Here is a 16,215-nt window from a genome sequence, read left to right on the forward strand (position 1 = left end):
TACCCGGCAGCTCTTACCTCTCCGGTCAGCAGGCAGATGATGCCCAGGGCCTGACTCAGGAACTGTTCTGCTATCTGCTTCCTGCATTTGTTCATCTTGTTCTTTGTCAGTGACTGAGTCTGATGCTATAAATGTGACACCTGCGAGAAAAAAGGAAAACAGCAACATAAGAGATGGGAAATAATCAGAGCTCTTCCTGTATTTTTATTATGGTAAAGAGGTAATTATGTGATATTAAAGAGGTTTATTTCACTTATACACAATCTAATACTACATATGTGACCAGCTGCATGTACAGCAGATAACATATAAAGTAATAAAATGTGACAATCTCTATATAGCAGGTTTGTCAAATGTTATGGGGTGACACATTTATTTAATACTAGTATCATGAGAAGGTGACTGTATACAGGAATATGCAGAGTTATCTGATAAATCAGGAAACAAATGTAAAATACTAAGTGCCAAAGCTCCCTGGTTACCAGTTATCCTGTAATTTATGGGATTATCCCAAACTGGTAGCTCTGTTCTGCTGCCCCTCAGTTCTTCATCTGCTATTTATGCCAAACAGGAATCTGCCCCAAATCATATAACCCACATACTACCTTGATCATAGGATAAAATTACAAATTATGTGAGGCTGCTAAAGTGAGGACACAACAAATACTGTGCACCAAGTAAGTAATTGCCCTACTGCATGTGCTGTAAGCCTGGTCCTTATACCTACTATCCTCTGAACAGCTGTGCTTGTGCTTCATATAATTATATATATTGCATTACTCTGGGATGTGGTTTCCTCTTCATATTTAGTTAAATGTCTTCATGTCACCCCTAACTTTTCACCTCTCTTAACGCCATTAAGATAGTCGTTCATGGTCAATTATAGCAACAGTAATAATAATAATAATATCTCATATAGCAATAAGAAACATTTTTACAAACTTTTTCCCAGTTATGTCACATTCTGTTTGGGGCAACCATGCAGACTGACTTCCCGTGACCCCATCACATATAGTGATAAATATACAATTATTATAAACAGGTCTGACTTGTACCCATCACCCTAACACACAGACTGTGCTTCATCAAGTCCTCACTCCCTCAAATACAGCTTGCTCATTGCATCAGCCCCCTCACACTGTAGTCCCTATACAGACTCTCAGCCCCTCTCTGTCTCACATCCCAGCCCCTGTACAGATTCTCAGACCCTCTCCCTCACACCCCAGCCCTGTACTGGTTCTCAATCCTCTTCTGCCTCACACCTAAGCCCCTGGACAAGATCTCAGTTCCCTCTGTCTCACAGCTCTGTCCCTGTGCAGACTCTCAACCCCATCTGTCCCACACCTAAGCCCCTGTACAAGATTTCAGTCCCCTCTGTCTCACAGCTCTGTCCCTGTGCAGACTCTCAGCCCCCTCTGTCTCACATCCCATCCCTTGTAAAGGCTGTCAACCCCCTCTGTCCCACACCTAAGCCCCTGTACAATTTCTCAGTCCTCTCTGTCTCACAGCTCTGTCCCTGTGAAGAATCTCAGCCCCCTCTGCCTCACATCCCATCCCTTGTACTGGCTGTCAACCCCCTCTGTCCCACACCTAAGCCCCCGTACAAGATCTCAGTCCCCTCTGTCTCCCACGCCAGTCCCTGTGCAGACTCTCAACCCCATCTGTCTCACATCCCATCCCTTGCACAAGCTTTCAGACCCTCTGTCCCACACCTCATACCCTGTACAAGACGCTCATTCCCCTCTCTCTCACAGCCCAGTCCTGTACAGGTTCTCAGTCCTCCTCTGTCTCACACCCCAGTCACTGTGCAGACTCTCAGCCCCCTCTGTCTCATACTCCAGCCCCTGTACAGACTCTAAGCCATCCTGTCTCACACTTTAGCCCCTGTATAGACTCTCAGCCCCCTCTGTCTCATACCCCAGTCCCTGTACAGACTCTCAGCCCCCTCCATCTCACACCCCAGCTCCTGCACAGACCCTGAGCCACAATCACACCCCAGTCCATGTATAGACTCTCAGACCCCCTCTTTCTCACACCCCAGACCATGTACAGACACTCAGTCCCCTTACACCCCAGACCCTGTACAGAATATCAGCCCCCATAACCTCAGTCCCTGTATAGAATCATACCTCTCTCTTACACACACCTGTCTTGTATTAGTTATCAGCCTCCCTCTGCCTCACACCTAAGCCCCTGTGCAAGTTCTCAGATCCCACTGTCTCACAGCCCAGCTCCTGTACAGTCCTGTATAGTCCCTGTATCCTCAACCCTCTGATTCTCTCTGTAGTCCCCCCTCTGTCTCACACTCCATCCCTTGTACAGGCTTTCTGTTCCCTCTGTCTCACACTTCATACCCTGTATAAACTCTTAGCCCCCCTCTATCGCAAACAGCCCAGCCCTGTACTGGCCCTCAGTCCTCCTCTGCCTCACACTTAAAGGGACATTCCAGCCAAAATTGGAATCCCCAAGGATGCAATTCAGTTTTGAATGGAAGCATTTTTGTCATATACATGTATTAGCAAAATGCTTCTAACAAAAGCTATAGCTGTTTAAAAAGTGTATTTAAGTATGCTCTGTGCACCATCACAGCACTTGATCAGAGAGCCTAAGGTGCTTGTACCATCTGGTAATGACTCAATTTGTTAATTGTATACATGATACAAGCTCCACTGGTGATCTGAGCAGCTGCAGTATTTAAAACTGAGTATTTACTATGGTGCACTTAGAATATCTAGTTATGCATCACATGCAGATTTTTTTTTAAACACTAAAGCAGTGATAACATTTACTAGAAGCATTTTTGCTAATACAAGTATATTGCAAATATGTTTCTACTCAAATATGTAATTCATCTATGTGCATTTAAATTTTGACCGGAATGTCCCTTTAAGCCCCTCTACAAGTTCTTAGCCCCCTCAGTCTCACACTCCAGCCCTTGTACAGTCCCTCAGCCCTCCTCACACCCCAGCCCCTGTATAGACTCTCAGCCCCCCTGTCTCACACCGCAGCTCCTGTACAGACTCTCAGCACCAATCACACCCCAGCCCCTGTACAGATTCTCAGCCCCCCCTGTCTCACACCTCAGCTCCTGTACAGACTCTCAGCACCAATCACACCCCAGCCCCTGTACAGATTCTCAGCCCCCCCTGTCTCACACCGCAGCTCCTGTACAGACTCTCAGCACCAATCACACCCCAGCCCCTGTACAGATTCTCAGCCCCCCCTGTCTCACACCGCAGCTCCTGTACAGACTCTCAGCACCAATCACAACTCAGCCCCTGTAAAGACTCTCAGCCCTCCTCTGTCTCACACCTAAGCCCCTGTACAGACTTTCAGCCCTTCCCTCTGTCACACACTCGTCTGTACAGACGCTAAGCCCTCCTCAAATCCCAGTCCCTGTATAGACTCTCAGCCCCCTCTGTCTCACACACCCCAGCCCTTGTACAATTCTCAGTCTCCCTCTCACCCCAGTCCTGTACTGGTTCACAGTCCTCCTCTACCCCACTCCTAAGACCCTGCACAGACTCTCAGCCCCCCTCTGTCTCAGACATCAGCCCCTTCTGTGTTACACCCTAGCCCCTGTACAGACCATCAGCACGCCTGTCTCACACCCCAGCCCCTGTACAGACCAACAGTATCCTTGTCTCACACACCAGCCCCTGTACAGGTTCTCATCCCCCTCTATCTTACACCCCAGCCCCTGTACAGGTTCTTATCTCATGCCTCCACTCACTGTAGATTTGTAGCCCCCCTCTGTCTCACATACCAGCCCCTATAGACTATTAGCCCCCCTCTGTGTCACACCCAGCCTCTGTAGATTCTAAGACACCCTCTCTCACACCCCAGCCACTGTAGACTCGCGCCTCCCCCCATCTCACACTCTAGCCCATGTAGACTCTATGCTCCCTTCTGTCTCGCAGAATACATAGCCCCCTCTCTCTCTGCACCCCCAGCCCCAGGCGGCTATGGCTAACGTTAGTTGTCACGCCTCCTTAAAACACATCTATTACCTGGTAGCAGCTAGATCCAGTCCGGCTAAAGTACTGATGATGTCACTGCAGTCACGTGACTTCTGTTACTTCACGGGTCCTTTAGCTGCAGTGGATCTAACTATTACTTTACTCGAGGATAAGGTACTAGTGATGTGAAGTTCAGTTCTTCTGGGTGATACGGTTCATTTCGGACGGTTCGATTAACTGAACCGGTTCATGAACCGATTCACCAGTTCACCTACTGAACATGAGGTAGAGGCTCTACCTCATGTTCAGTAGGTGAACTGTAGAGCCGCAGATTCGTTTCCTGCAGTGCTGCTGATTCATTCCTGAATCATGAGTCACTGACTGTGTGAGTGTCTATTTGTGTATATATATATATATATATATATATATATATACACTGCTCAAAAAAATAAAGGGAACACTAAAATAACACATCCTAGATCTGAATGAATAAAATATTCTAATTAAATACTTTGTTCTTTACATAGTTGAATGTGCTGACAACAAAATCACACAAAAATTAAAAAATGGAAATCAAAATTTTCAACCCATGGAGGTCTGGATTTGGAGTCACACTCAAAATTAAAGTGGAAAAACACACTACAGGCAGATCCAACTTTGATGTAATGTCCTTAAAACAAGTCAAAATGAGGCTCAGTAGTGTGTGTGGCCTCCACGTGCCTGTATGACCTCCCTACAACGCCTGTGCATGCTCCTGATGAGGTGGCGGATGGTCTCCTGAGGGATCTCCTCCCAGACCTGGACTAAAGCATCCACCAACTCCTGGACAGTCTGTGGTGCAAAGTGAAGTTGGTGGATGGAGCGAGACATGATGTCCCAGATGTGCTCAATTGGATTCAGGTCTGGGGAACGGGAGGGCCAGTCCATAGCATCAATGCCTTCGTCTTGCTGGAACTGCTGACACACTCCAGCCACATGAGGTCTAGCATTGTCTTGCATTAGGAGGAACCCAGGGCCAACCGCACCAGCATATGGTCTCACAAGGGGTCTGAGGATCTCATCTTGATACCTAATGGCAGTCCGGCTACCTCTGGCAAGCACATGGAGGGCTGTTCGGCCCCTCAAAGAAATGCCACCCCACACCATTACTGACCCACTGCCAAACTGGCCATGCTGGAGGATGTTGCAGGCAGCAGAACGTTCTCCACGGCGTCTCCAGACTGTCACGTCTGTCAAATGTGCTCAGTGTGCCCCTGCTTTCATCTGTGAAGAGCACAGGGCGCCAGTGGCGAATTTGCCAATCTTGGTGTTCTCTGGCAAATGTCAAACGTCCTGCACGGTGTTGGACTGTAAGCACAACCCCCACCTGTTGACGTTGGGTCCTCATACCACCCTCATGGAGTCTGTTTCTGACCGTTTGAGCAGACACATGCACATTTGTGGCCTGCTGGAGGTCATTTTGCAGGGCTCTGGCAGTGCTCCTCCTGTTCCTCCTTGCACAAAGGCGGAGGTAGCGGTCCTGCTGCTGGGTTGTTGCCCTCCTACGGCCTCCTCCACGTCTCCTGATGTACTGGCCTGTCTCCTGGTAGCGCCTCCATGCTCTGGACACTACGCTGACAGACACAGCAATCCTTCTTGCCACAGCTCGCACTGATGTGCCATCCTGGATGAGCTGCACTACCTGAGCCACTTGTGTGGGTTGTAGACTCCGTCTCATGCTACCACTAGGGTGCAAGCACCACCAGCATTCAAAAGTGACCATAACATCAGCCAGAAAGCATAGGAACTGAGAAGTGGTCTGTGGTCACCACCTGCAGAACCACTCCTTTATTGGGGGTGTCTTGCTAATTGCCTATAATTTCCACCTGTTGTCTATCCCATTTGCACAACAGCATGTGAAATTGATTGTCACTCAGTGTTGCTTCCTAAGTGGACAGTTTGATTTCACAGAAGTGTGATTGACTTGGAGATACATTGTGTTGTTTAAGTGTTCCCTTTATTTTTTTGAGCAGTGTATATATATATATATATATATATATATATATATATATATATACAAACATGGGATGCTGAATGGGGTGAACAACAAATTATATATATATATATATATATATACAAACATGGGATGCTGAATGGGGTGAACAACAAATTATATATATATATATATATATATATATATATATATACAAACATGGGATGCTGAATGGGGTGAACAACAAATTATATATATATATAAACAAACATGGGATGCTGAATGGGGTGAACAACAAATTATATATATATATATATATAAACAAACATGGGATGCTGAATGGGGTGAACAACAAATTATATATATATATATATATATATATATATATATATATATATATATATATATATATATATATAAACAAACATGGGATGCTGAATGGGGTGAACAACAAATTATATATATATATAAACAAACATGGGATGCTGAATGGGGTGAACAACAAATTATATATATATATATATAAACAAACATGGGATGCTGAATGGGGTGAACAACAAATTATATATATATGTATATATATATAAACAAACATGGGATGCTGAATGGGGTGAACAACAAATTATATATATATATATATATATATATATATATATATATATAAACAAACATGGGATGCTGAATGGAGTGAACAACAAATTATATATATATATAAACAAACATGGGATGCTGAATGGGGTGAACAACAAATTATATATATATATATAAACAAACATGGGATGCTGAATGGGGTGAACAACAAATTATATATATATATGTATATATATATAAACAAACATGGGATGCTGAATGGGGTGAACAACAAATTATATATATATATATATATATAAACAAACATGGGATGCTGAATGGGGTGAACAACAAATTATATATATATATATATATATATATAAACAAACATGGGATGCTGAATGGGGTGAACAACAAATTATATATATATATATATATATATATATAAACAAACATGGGATGCTGAATGGGGTGAACAACAAATTATATATATATATATATATATATATATATATATATATATATATATATATATATATATATATATATAAAGAAACATGGGATGCTGAATGGGTTGAACAACAAATTATATATATATAAACAAACATGGGATGCTGAATGGGGTGAACAGCAAATTATATATATATATAAACAAACATGGGATGGTGAATGGGGTGAACAACAAATTATATATATATATATAAACAAACATGGGATGCTGAATGGGGTGAACAACAAATTTATATATATATATATATATATATATATATATATATATATAAAGAAACATGGGATGCTGAATGGGGTGAACAACAAATTATATATATATATAAACAAACATGGGATGCTGAATGGGGTGAACAACAAATTATATATATATATATATAAACAAACATGGGATGCTGAATGGGGTGAACAACAAATTATATATATATATATATATATATATATATATATATATATATATATATATATATATATATAAACAAACATGGGATGCTGAATGGGGTGAACAACAAATTATATATATATATATATATATATATATATATACAAAATAAACAGATAGAGTCCAGCACTTATTGAATTGCTTTAACCTGGCTGTGTGCTCGTTACAATGGGCTATCAGCAAAAACCCAAATAGATACAGTCCATATGTGGAAAGTAACAGCACCACTGCATTTTTTTTTTTTTTTTTTTTCCACATGGTGCTGTTACTTTCCACATATGGACTATATATATATATATATATATATATATATATATATATATATATATATATATATATAAACAAACATGGGATGCTGAATGGGGTGAACAACAAATTATATATATATATATAAACAAACATGGGATGCTGAATGGGGTGAACAACAAATTATATATATATATATATATATATAAACAAACATGGGATGCTGAATGGGGTGAACAACAAATTATATATATATATATATATATATAAACAAACATGGGATGCTGAATGGGGTGAACAACAAATTATATATATATATATATATAAACAAACATGGGATGCTGAATGGGGTGAACAACAAATTATATATATATATATATATATATATATATATATATAAAGAAACATGGGATGCTGAATGGGTTGAACAACAAATTATATATATATAAACAAACATGGGATGCTGAATGGGGTGAACAGCAAATTATATATATATATATAAACAAACATGGGATGGTGAATGGGGTGAACAACAAATTATATATATATATATATAAACAAACATGGGATGCTGAATGGGGTGAACAACAAATTTATATATATATATATATATATATATATATATATATATATATATATAAAGAAACATGGGATGCTGAATGGGGTGAACAACAAATTATATATATATATAAACAAACATGGGATGCTGAATGGGGTGAACAACAAATTATATATATATATATATAAACAAACATGGGATGCTGAATGGGGTGAACAACAAATTTATATATAAACAAACATGGGATGCTGAATGGGGTGAACAACAAATTATATATATATATATATATATATATATATATATAAACAAACATGGGATGCTGAATGGGGTGAACAACAAATTATATATATATATATATAAACAAACATGGGATGCTGAATGGGGTGAACAACAAATTTTATATATATATAAAAAAAACATGGGATGCTGAATGGGGTGAACAACAAATTATATATATATATATAAAGAAACATGGGATGCTGAATGGGGTGAACAACAAATTATATATATATATATATATATATATATATATATATATATATATATATATATATATATAAAGAAACATGGGATGCTGAATGGGGTGAACAACAAATTATATATATATATATATATATATATATATATATATATATATATAAAGAAACATGGGATGCTGAATGGGGTGAACAACAAATTTTATATATATATAAAAAAAACATGGGATGCTGAATGGGGTGAACAACAAATTATATATATATATAAACAAACATGGGATGCTGAATGGGGTGAACAACAAATTATATATATATATATATATATATATATATATATATATATATATATATATATATATATATATAAAAAGAAACATGGGATGCTGAATGGGGTGAACAACAAATTATATATATATATATATATATATATATAAAGAAACATGGGATGCTGAATGGGGTGAACAACAAATTATATATATATATAAAGAAACATGGGATGCTGAATGGGGTGAACAACAAATTATATATATATATATATAAACAAACATGGGATGCTGAATGGGGTGAACAACAAATTATATATATATATATATATATATATATATACATATATATATATATATATATATATATATATATAAACAAACATGGGATGCTGAATGGGGTGAACAACAAATTATATATATATATATATATATATATATATATATATAAACAAACATGGGATGCTGAATGGGGTGAACAACAAATTATATATATATATATATAAAGAAACATGGGATGCTGAATGGGTTGAACAACAAATTATATATATATAAACAAACATGGGATGCTGAATGGGGTGAACAGCAAATTATATATATATATAAACAAACATGGGATGGTGAATGGGGTGAACAACAAATTATATATATATATAAACAAACATGGGATGCTGAATGGGGTGAACAACAAATATATATATATATATATATATATATATATATATATATATATATATATATATATATAAAGAAACATGGGATGCTGAATGGGGTGAACAACAAATTATATATATATATATATATATTAGTGATGCACCGAAATGGAAATTCTGGACCGAAACCGAATCTGAAAATCTGGGATGCACTTGGCCGAAAACCGAAACGGATACCGAAAATGTATTTTTTTCAAATTATTTTTTTTTAGTGTTTTTTTTTGCATAATTAGAGCCAATAAAAAAATCCCACACTTTTATTGAAAGTAACACACTAAAATTGGACAAAAATATCTTAAAACAATAATATGCTACACAATAATTTTACCAAGAAAAAAAAAAAAAAACAGGCAAACAATAATGCCATTTTCAGCCAAAATGTTTCTGCGACCAAAATTTTGGTGCATCCCTACTTAAAACAATTATAAATATCAATATATTGTATTATTCTTCATTTAGTTCTATGTAACAGAATCATATTTAACAGTTTTTTTTTTTACTAATTATCCAAATAAAGTATAGTCCTAGAAAACTCATTATATGCAGAACAGTAAGTCAAGTAATAAACTTAAACAGCAGCTCTAGGCTAGCATCAAATTTGAAACATGCTACACAATAATTTTACCGAAAATAACAGGCTAAAAAAACGAAAACCGAAATAGCCAAAAATGCCATTTTCGGCCGAAACTTTCTGCGGCCGAAATTTCGGTGCATCCCTAATATATATATATATATATATATATATATAAAGAAACATGGGATGCTGAATGGGGTGAACAACACATTTTATATATATATATATAAAGAAACATGGGATGCTGAATGGGGTGAACAACAAATTATATATATATATATATAAACAAACATGGGATGCTGAATGGGGTGAACAACAAATTATATATATATATATATAAACAAACATGGGATGCTGAATGGGGTGAACAACAAATTATATATATATATATATATATATATATATAAAAACAAACATGGGATGCTGAATGGGGTGAACAACAAATTATATATATATATATATATATATATATATATAAACAAACATGGGATGCTGAATGGGGTGAACAACAAATTATATATATATATATATATATATATATATATATATATATATAAACAAACATGGGATGCTGAATGGGGTGAACAACAAATTATATATATATATATATATATATATATATATATATATATATATATATATATATATATATATATATATAAAGAAACATGGGATGCTGAATGGGGTGAACAACAAATTATATATATATATATATATATATATATATATATAAAGAAACATGGGATGCTGAATGGGGTGAACAACAAATTATATATATATATATAAAGAAACATGGGATGCTGAATGGGGTGAACAACAAATTATATATATATATATATATATATATATATATAAACAAACATGGGATGCTGAATGGGGTGAACAACAAATTATATATATATATATATATAAACAAACATGGGATGCTGAATGGGGTGAACAACAAATTATATATATATATATATAAAGAAACATGGGATGCTGAATGGGTTGAACAACAAATTATATATATATAAACAAACATGGGATGCTGAATGGGGTGAACAACAAATTATATATATATATATATATATAAACAAACATGGGATGCTGAATGGGGTGAACAACAAATTATATATATATATATATATATAAACAAACATGGGATGCTGAATGGGGTGAACAACAAATTATATATATATATATATATAAAGAAACATGGGATGCTGAATGGGTTGAACAACAAATTATATATATATAAACAAACATGGGATGCTGAATGGGGTGAACAGCAAATTATATATATATATAAACAAACATGGGATGGTGAATGGGGTGAACAACAAATTATATATATATATAAACAAACATGGGATGCTGAATGGGGTGAACAACAAATATATATATATATATATATATATATATATATATATATATATATATATATATATATATATATATAAAGAAACATGGGATGCTGAATGGGGTGAACAACAAATTATATATATATATATATATATATATATTAGTGATGCACCGAAATGGAAATTCTGGACCGAAACCGAATCCGAAAATCTGGGATGCACTTGGCCGAAAACCGAAACGGATACCGAAAATGTATTTTTTTCAAATTATTTTTTTTTAGTGTTTTTTTTTTGCATAATTAGAGCCAATAAAAAAATCCCACACTTTTATTGAAAGTAACACACTAAAATTGGACAAAAATATCTTAAAACAATAATATGCTACACAATAATTTTACCAAGAAAAAAAAAAAAACAGGCAAACAATAATGCCATTTTCAGCCAAAATGTTTCTGCGACCAAAATTTTGGTGCATCCCTACTTAAAACAATTATAAATATCAATATATTGTATTATTCTTCATTTAGTTCTATGTAACAGAATCATATTTAACAGTTTTTTTTTTACTAATTATCCAAATAAAGTATAGTCCTAGAAAACTCATTATATGCAGAACAGTAAGTCAAGTAATAAACTTAAACAGCAGCTCTAGGCTAGCATCAAATTTGAAACATGCTACACAATAATTTTACCGAAAATAACAGGCTAAAAAAACGAAAACCGAAATAGCCAAAAATGCCATTTTCGGCCGAAACTTTCTGCGGCCGAAATTTCGGTGCATCCCTAATATATATATATATATATATATATAAAGAGAAACATGGGATGCTGAATGGGGTGAACAACACATTTTATATATATATATATATATATAAAGAAACATGGGATGCTGAATGGGGTGAACAACAAATTATATATATATATATATATAAACAAACATGGGATGCTGAATGGGGTGAACAACAAATTATATATATATATATATAAACAAACATGGGATGCTGAATGGGGTGAACAACAAATTATATATATATATATATATATATATATATATATATATATATATAAAAAACAAACATGGGATGCTGAATGGGGTGAACAACAAATTATATATATATATATATATAAACAAACATGGGATGCTGAATGGGGTGAACAACAAATTATATATATATATATATATATATATATATATATATATATATAAACAAACATGGGATGCTGAATGAGGTGAACAACAAATTATATATATATATATAAACAAACATGGGATGCTGAATGGGGTGAACAACAAATTTTATATATATATATAAACAAACATGGGATGCTGAATGGGGTGAACAACAAATTATATATATATATATAAAGAAACATGGGATGCTGAATGGGGTGAACAACAAATTATATATATATATATATATATATATATATATATATATATATATATATATATATATATATATAAAGAAACATGGGATGCTGAATGGGGTGAACAACAAATTATATATATATATATATATAAAAAGAAACATGGGATGCTGAATGGGGTGAACAACAAATTATATATATATATCTAAACAAACATGGGATGCTGAATGGGGTGAACAACAAATTATATATATCTAAACAAACATGGGATGCTGAATGGGGTGAACAACAAATTATATATATATATATATATATATATATATATATATATATATATATAAAGAAACATGGGATGCTGAATGGGGTGAACAACAAATTATATATATATATATAAAGAAACATGGGATGCTGAATGGGTTGAACAACAAATTATATATATATATATATATATATATATATATATAAAGAAACATGGGATGCTGAATGGGTTGAACAACAAATTATATATATATATATATATATATATATATATATATATATATATATATATATATAAATAAACAAACATGGGATGCTGAATGGGTTGAACAACAAATTATATATATATATATATATATATATATATATATATATATATATATATATATATATATATATATATATATATAAACAAACATGGGATGCTGAATGGGGTGAACAACAAATTATATATATATATAAACAAACATGGGATGCTGAATGGGGTGAACAACAAATTATATATATATATATAAACAAACATGGGATGCTGAATGGGTTGAACAACAAATTATATATATATATATATAAACAAACATGGGATGCTGAATGGGGTGAACAACAAATTATATATATATATATATATAAACAAACATGGGATGCTGAATGGGGTAAACAACAAATTATATATATATATATATAAACAAACATGGGATGCTGAATGGGGTGAACAACAAATTATATATATATATATATATATATATATATATATATATATATATATAAACAAACATGGGATGCTGAATGGGTTGAACAACAAATTATATATATATATATATATATATATATATATATAAACAAACATGGGATGCTGAATGGGGTGAACAACAAATTATATATATATATAAACAAACATGGGATGCTGAATGGGGTGAACAACAAATTATATATATATATATAAACAAACATGGGATGCTGAATGGGGTGAACAACAAATTATATATATATATATATATATATATATATATATATATATATATACAAACATGGGATGCTGAATGGGGTGAACAACAAATTATATATATATATATATATAAACAAACATGGGATGCTGAATGGGGTAAACAACAAATTATATATATATATATATATATATATATATATAAACAAACATGGGATGCTGAATGGGGTGAACAACAAATTATATATATATATATATATATATATATAAACAAACATGGGATGCTGAATGGGTTGAACAACAAATTATATATATATATATATATATATATATATATATATATAAATAAACAAACATGGGATGCTGCTGAATGGGGTGAACAACAAATTATATATATATATAAACAAACATGGGATGCTGAATGGGGTGAACAACAAATTATATATATATATATAAACAAACATGGGATGCTGAATGGGGTGAACAACAAATTATATATATATATATATATATATATATATATATATATATATATATAAACAAACATGGGATGCTGAATGGGGTGAACAACAAATTATATATATACATATTAACCCCTTAATGACCACAGCACTTTTCCATTTTCTGTCCGTTTGGGACCAAGGCTATTTTTACATTTTTGCGGTGTTTGTGTTTAGCTGTAATTTTCCTCTTACTCATTTACCGTACCCACACATATTATATACCGTTTTTCTCGCCATTAAATGGACTTTCTAAAGATACCATTATTTTCATCATATCTTATAATTTACTATAAAAAAAATATAAAATATGAGGAAAAATTGAAAAAAAATACACTTTTTCTAACTTTGACCCCCAAAATCTGTTACACATCTACAACCACCAAAAAACACCCATGCTAAATAGTTTCTAAATTTTGTCCTGAGTTTAGAAATACCCAATGTTTACATGTTCTTTACTTTTTTTGCAAGTTATAGGGCAATAAATACAAATAGCACTTTGCTATTTCCAAACTATTTTTTTTCAAAATTAGCGCTAGTTACATTAGAACACTAATATCTTTCAAGAATCTCTGAATATCTATTGACATATATATATATTTTTTTAGTAGACATCCCAAAGTATTGATCTAGGCCCATTTTTGTATATTTCATGCCACCATTTCACCGCCAAATGCGATCAAATAAAAAAAATTGTTCACTTTTTCACAAATTTTTTCACAAACTTTAGGTTTCTCACTGAAATTATTTACAAACAGCTTGTGCAATTATGGCACAAATGGTTGTAAATTGTTCTCTGGGATCCCCTTTGTTCAGAAATAGCAGACTTATATGGCTTTGGTGTTGCTTTTTGGTAATTAGAATGCCACTAAATGCCACTGCGCACCACACGTGTATTATGCCCAGCAGTGAAGGGGTTAATTAGGGAGCATGTAGGGAGCTTTTTGGGGTAATTTTAGCTTTAGTGTAGTGTAGTAGACAACCCCAAGTATTGATCTAGGCCCATTTTGGTATATTTCATGCCCCCATTTCACCGCCAAATGCGATCAAATTAAAAAAAACGTAACATTTTTCACAATTTTAGGTTTCTCACTGAAATCATTTACAAACAGCTTGTGCAGTTATGGCACAAATGGTTGTAAATGCTTCTCTGGGATCCCCTTTGTTCAGAAATAGCAGACATATATGGCTTTGGCGTTGCTTTTTGGTATTTAGAAGGCCGCTAAATGCCGCTGCGCATCACACGTGTATTATAGCTAGCAGTGAAGGGGTTAATTAGGTAGCTTGTAGGGAGCTTGCAGGGTTAATATCACATTTAGAGTAGAGCTCAGCCTCCCACCTGAAACATCAGACCCCCTGATCCCTCCCAAACAGCTCTCTTCCCTCCCCCACCCCACAATTGTCCCCGCCATCTTAAGTACTGGCAGAAAGTCTGCCAGTACTAAAATAAAAGCTATATTTGGTTTTTTTGTGTGTTTTTAAAAAGGCATATTTACATATGCTGCTGTGTACTATCCCCCCTTAG

The 16,215-nt window shown here is 34.2% G+C and overlaps 1 protein-coding gene across 1 annotated transcript in view; it reads right to left on the reverse strand.

The window, feature by feature from the left end:
* Positions 1-16,215, reverse strand: part of LOC128657947 (gastrula zinc finger protein XlCGF26.1-like) — a 220,209-nt gene that overhangs the window by 193,474 nt on the left and 10,520 nt on the right. Inside the window, exon 2 of the mRNA XM_053712372.1 lies at positions 18-140. Coding sequence (XP_053568347.1) covers positions 18-95 — 78 coding nt within the window. The 5' untranslated portion in view covers positions 96-140. The remainder of the gene's footprint in view (positions 1-17; positions 141-16,215) is intronic.

The sequence above is a fragment of the Bombina bombina genome, chromosome 4, assembly GCF_027579735.1.
Source record: "Bombina bombina isolate aBomBom1 chromosome 4, aBomBom1.pri, whole genome shotgun sequence".
Taxonomy (NCBI): Eukaryota; Metazoa; Chordata; class Amphibia; order Anura; family Bombinatoridae; genus Bombina; species Bombina bombina.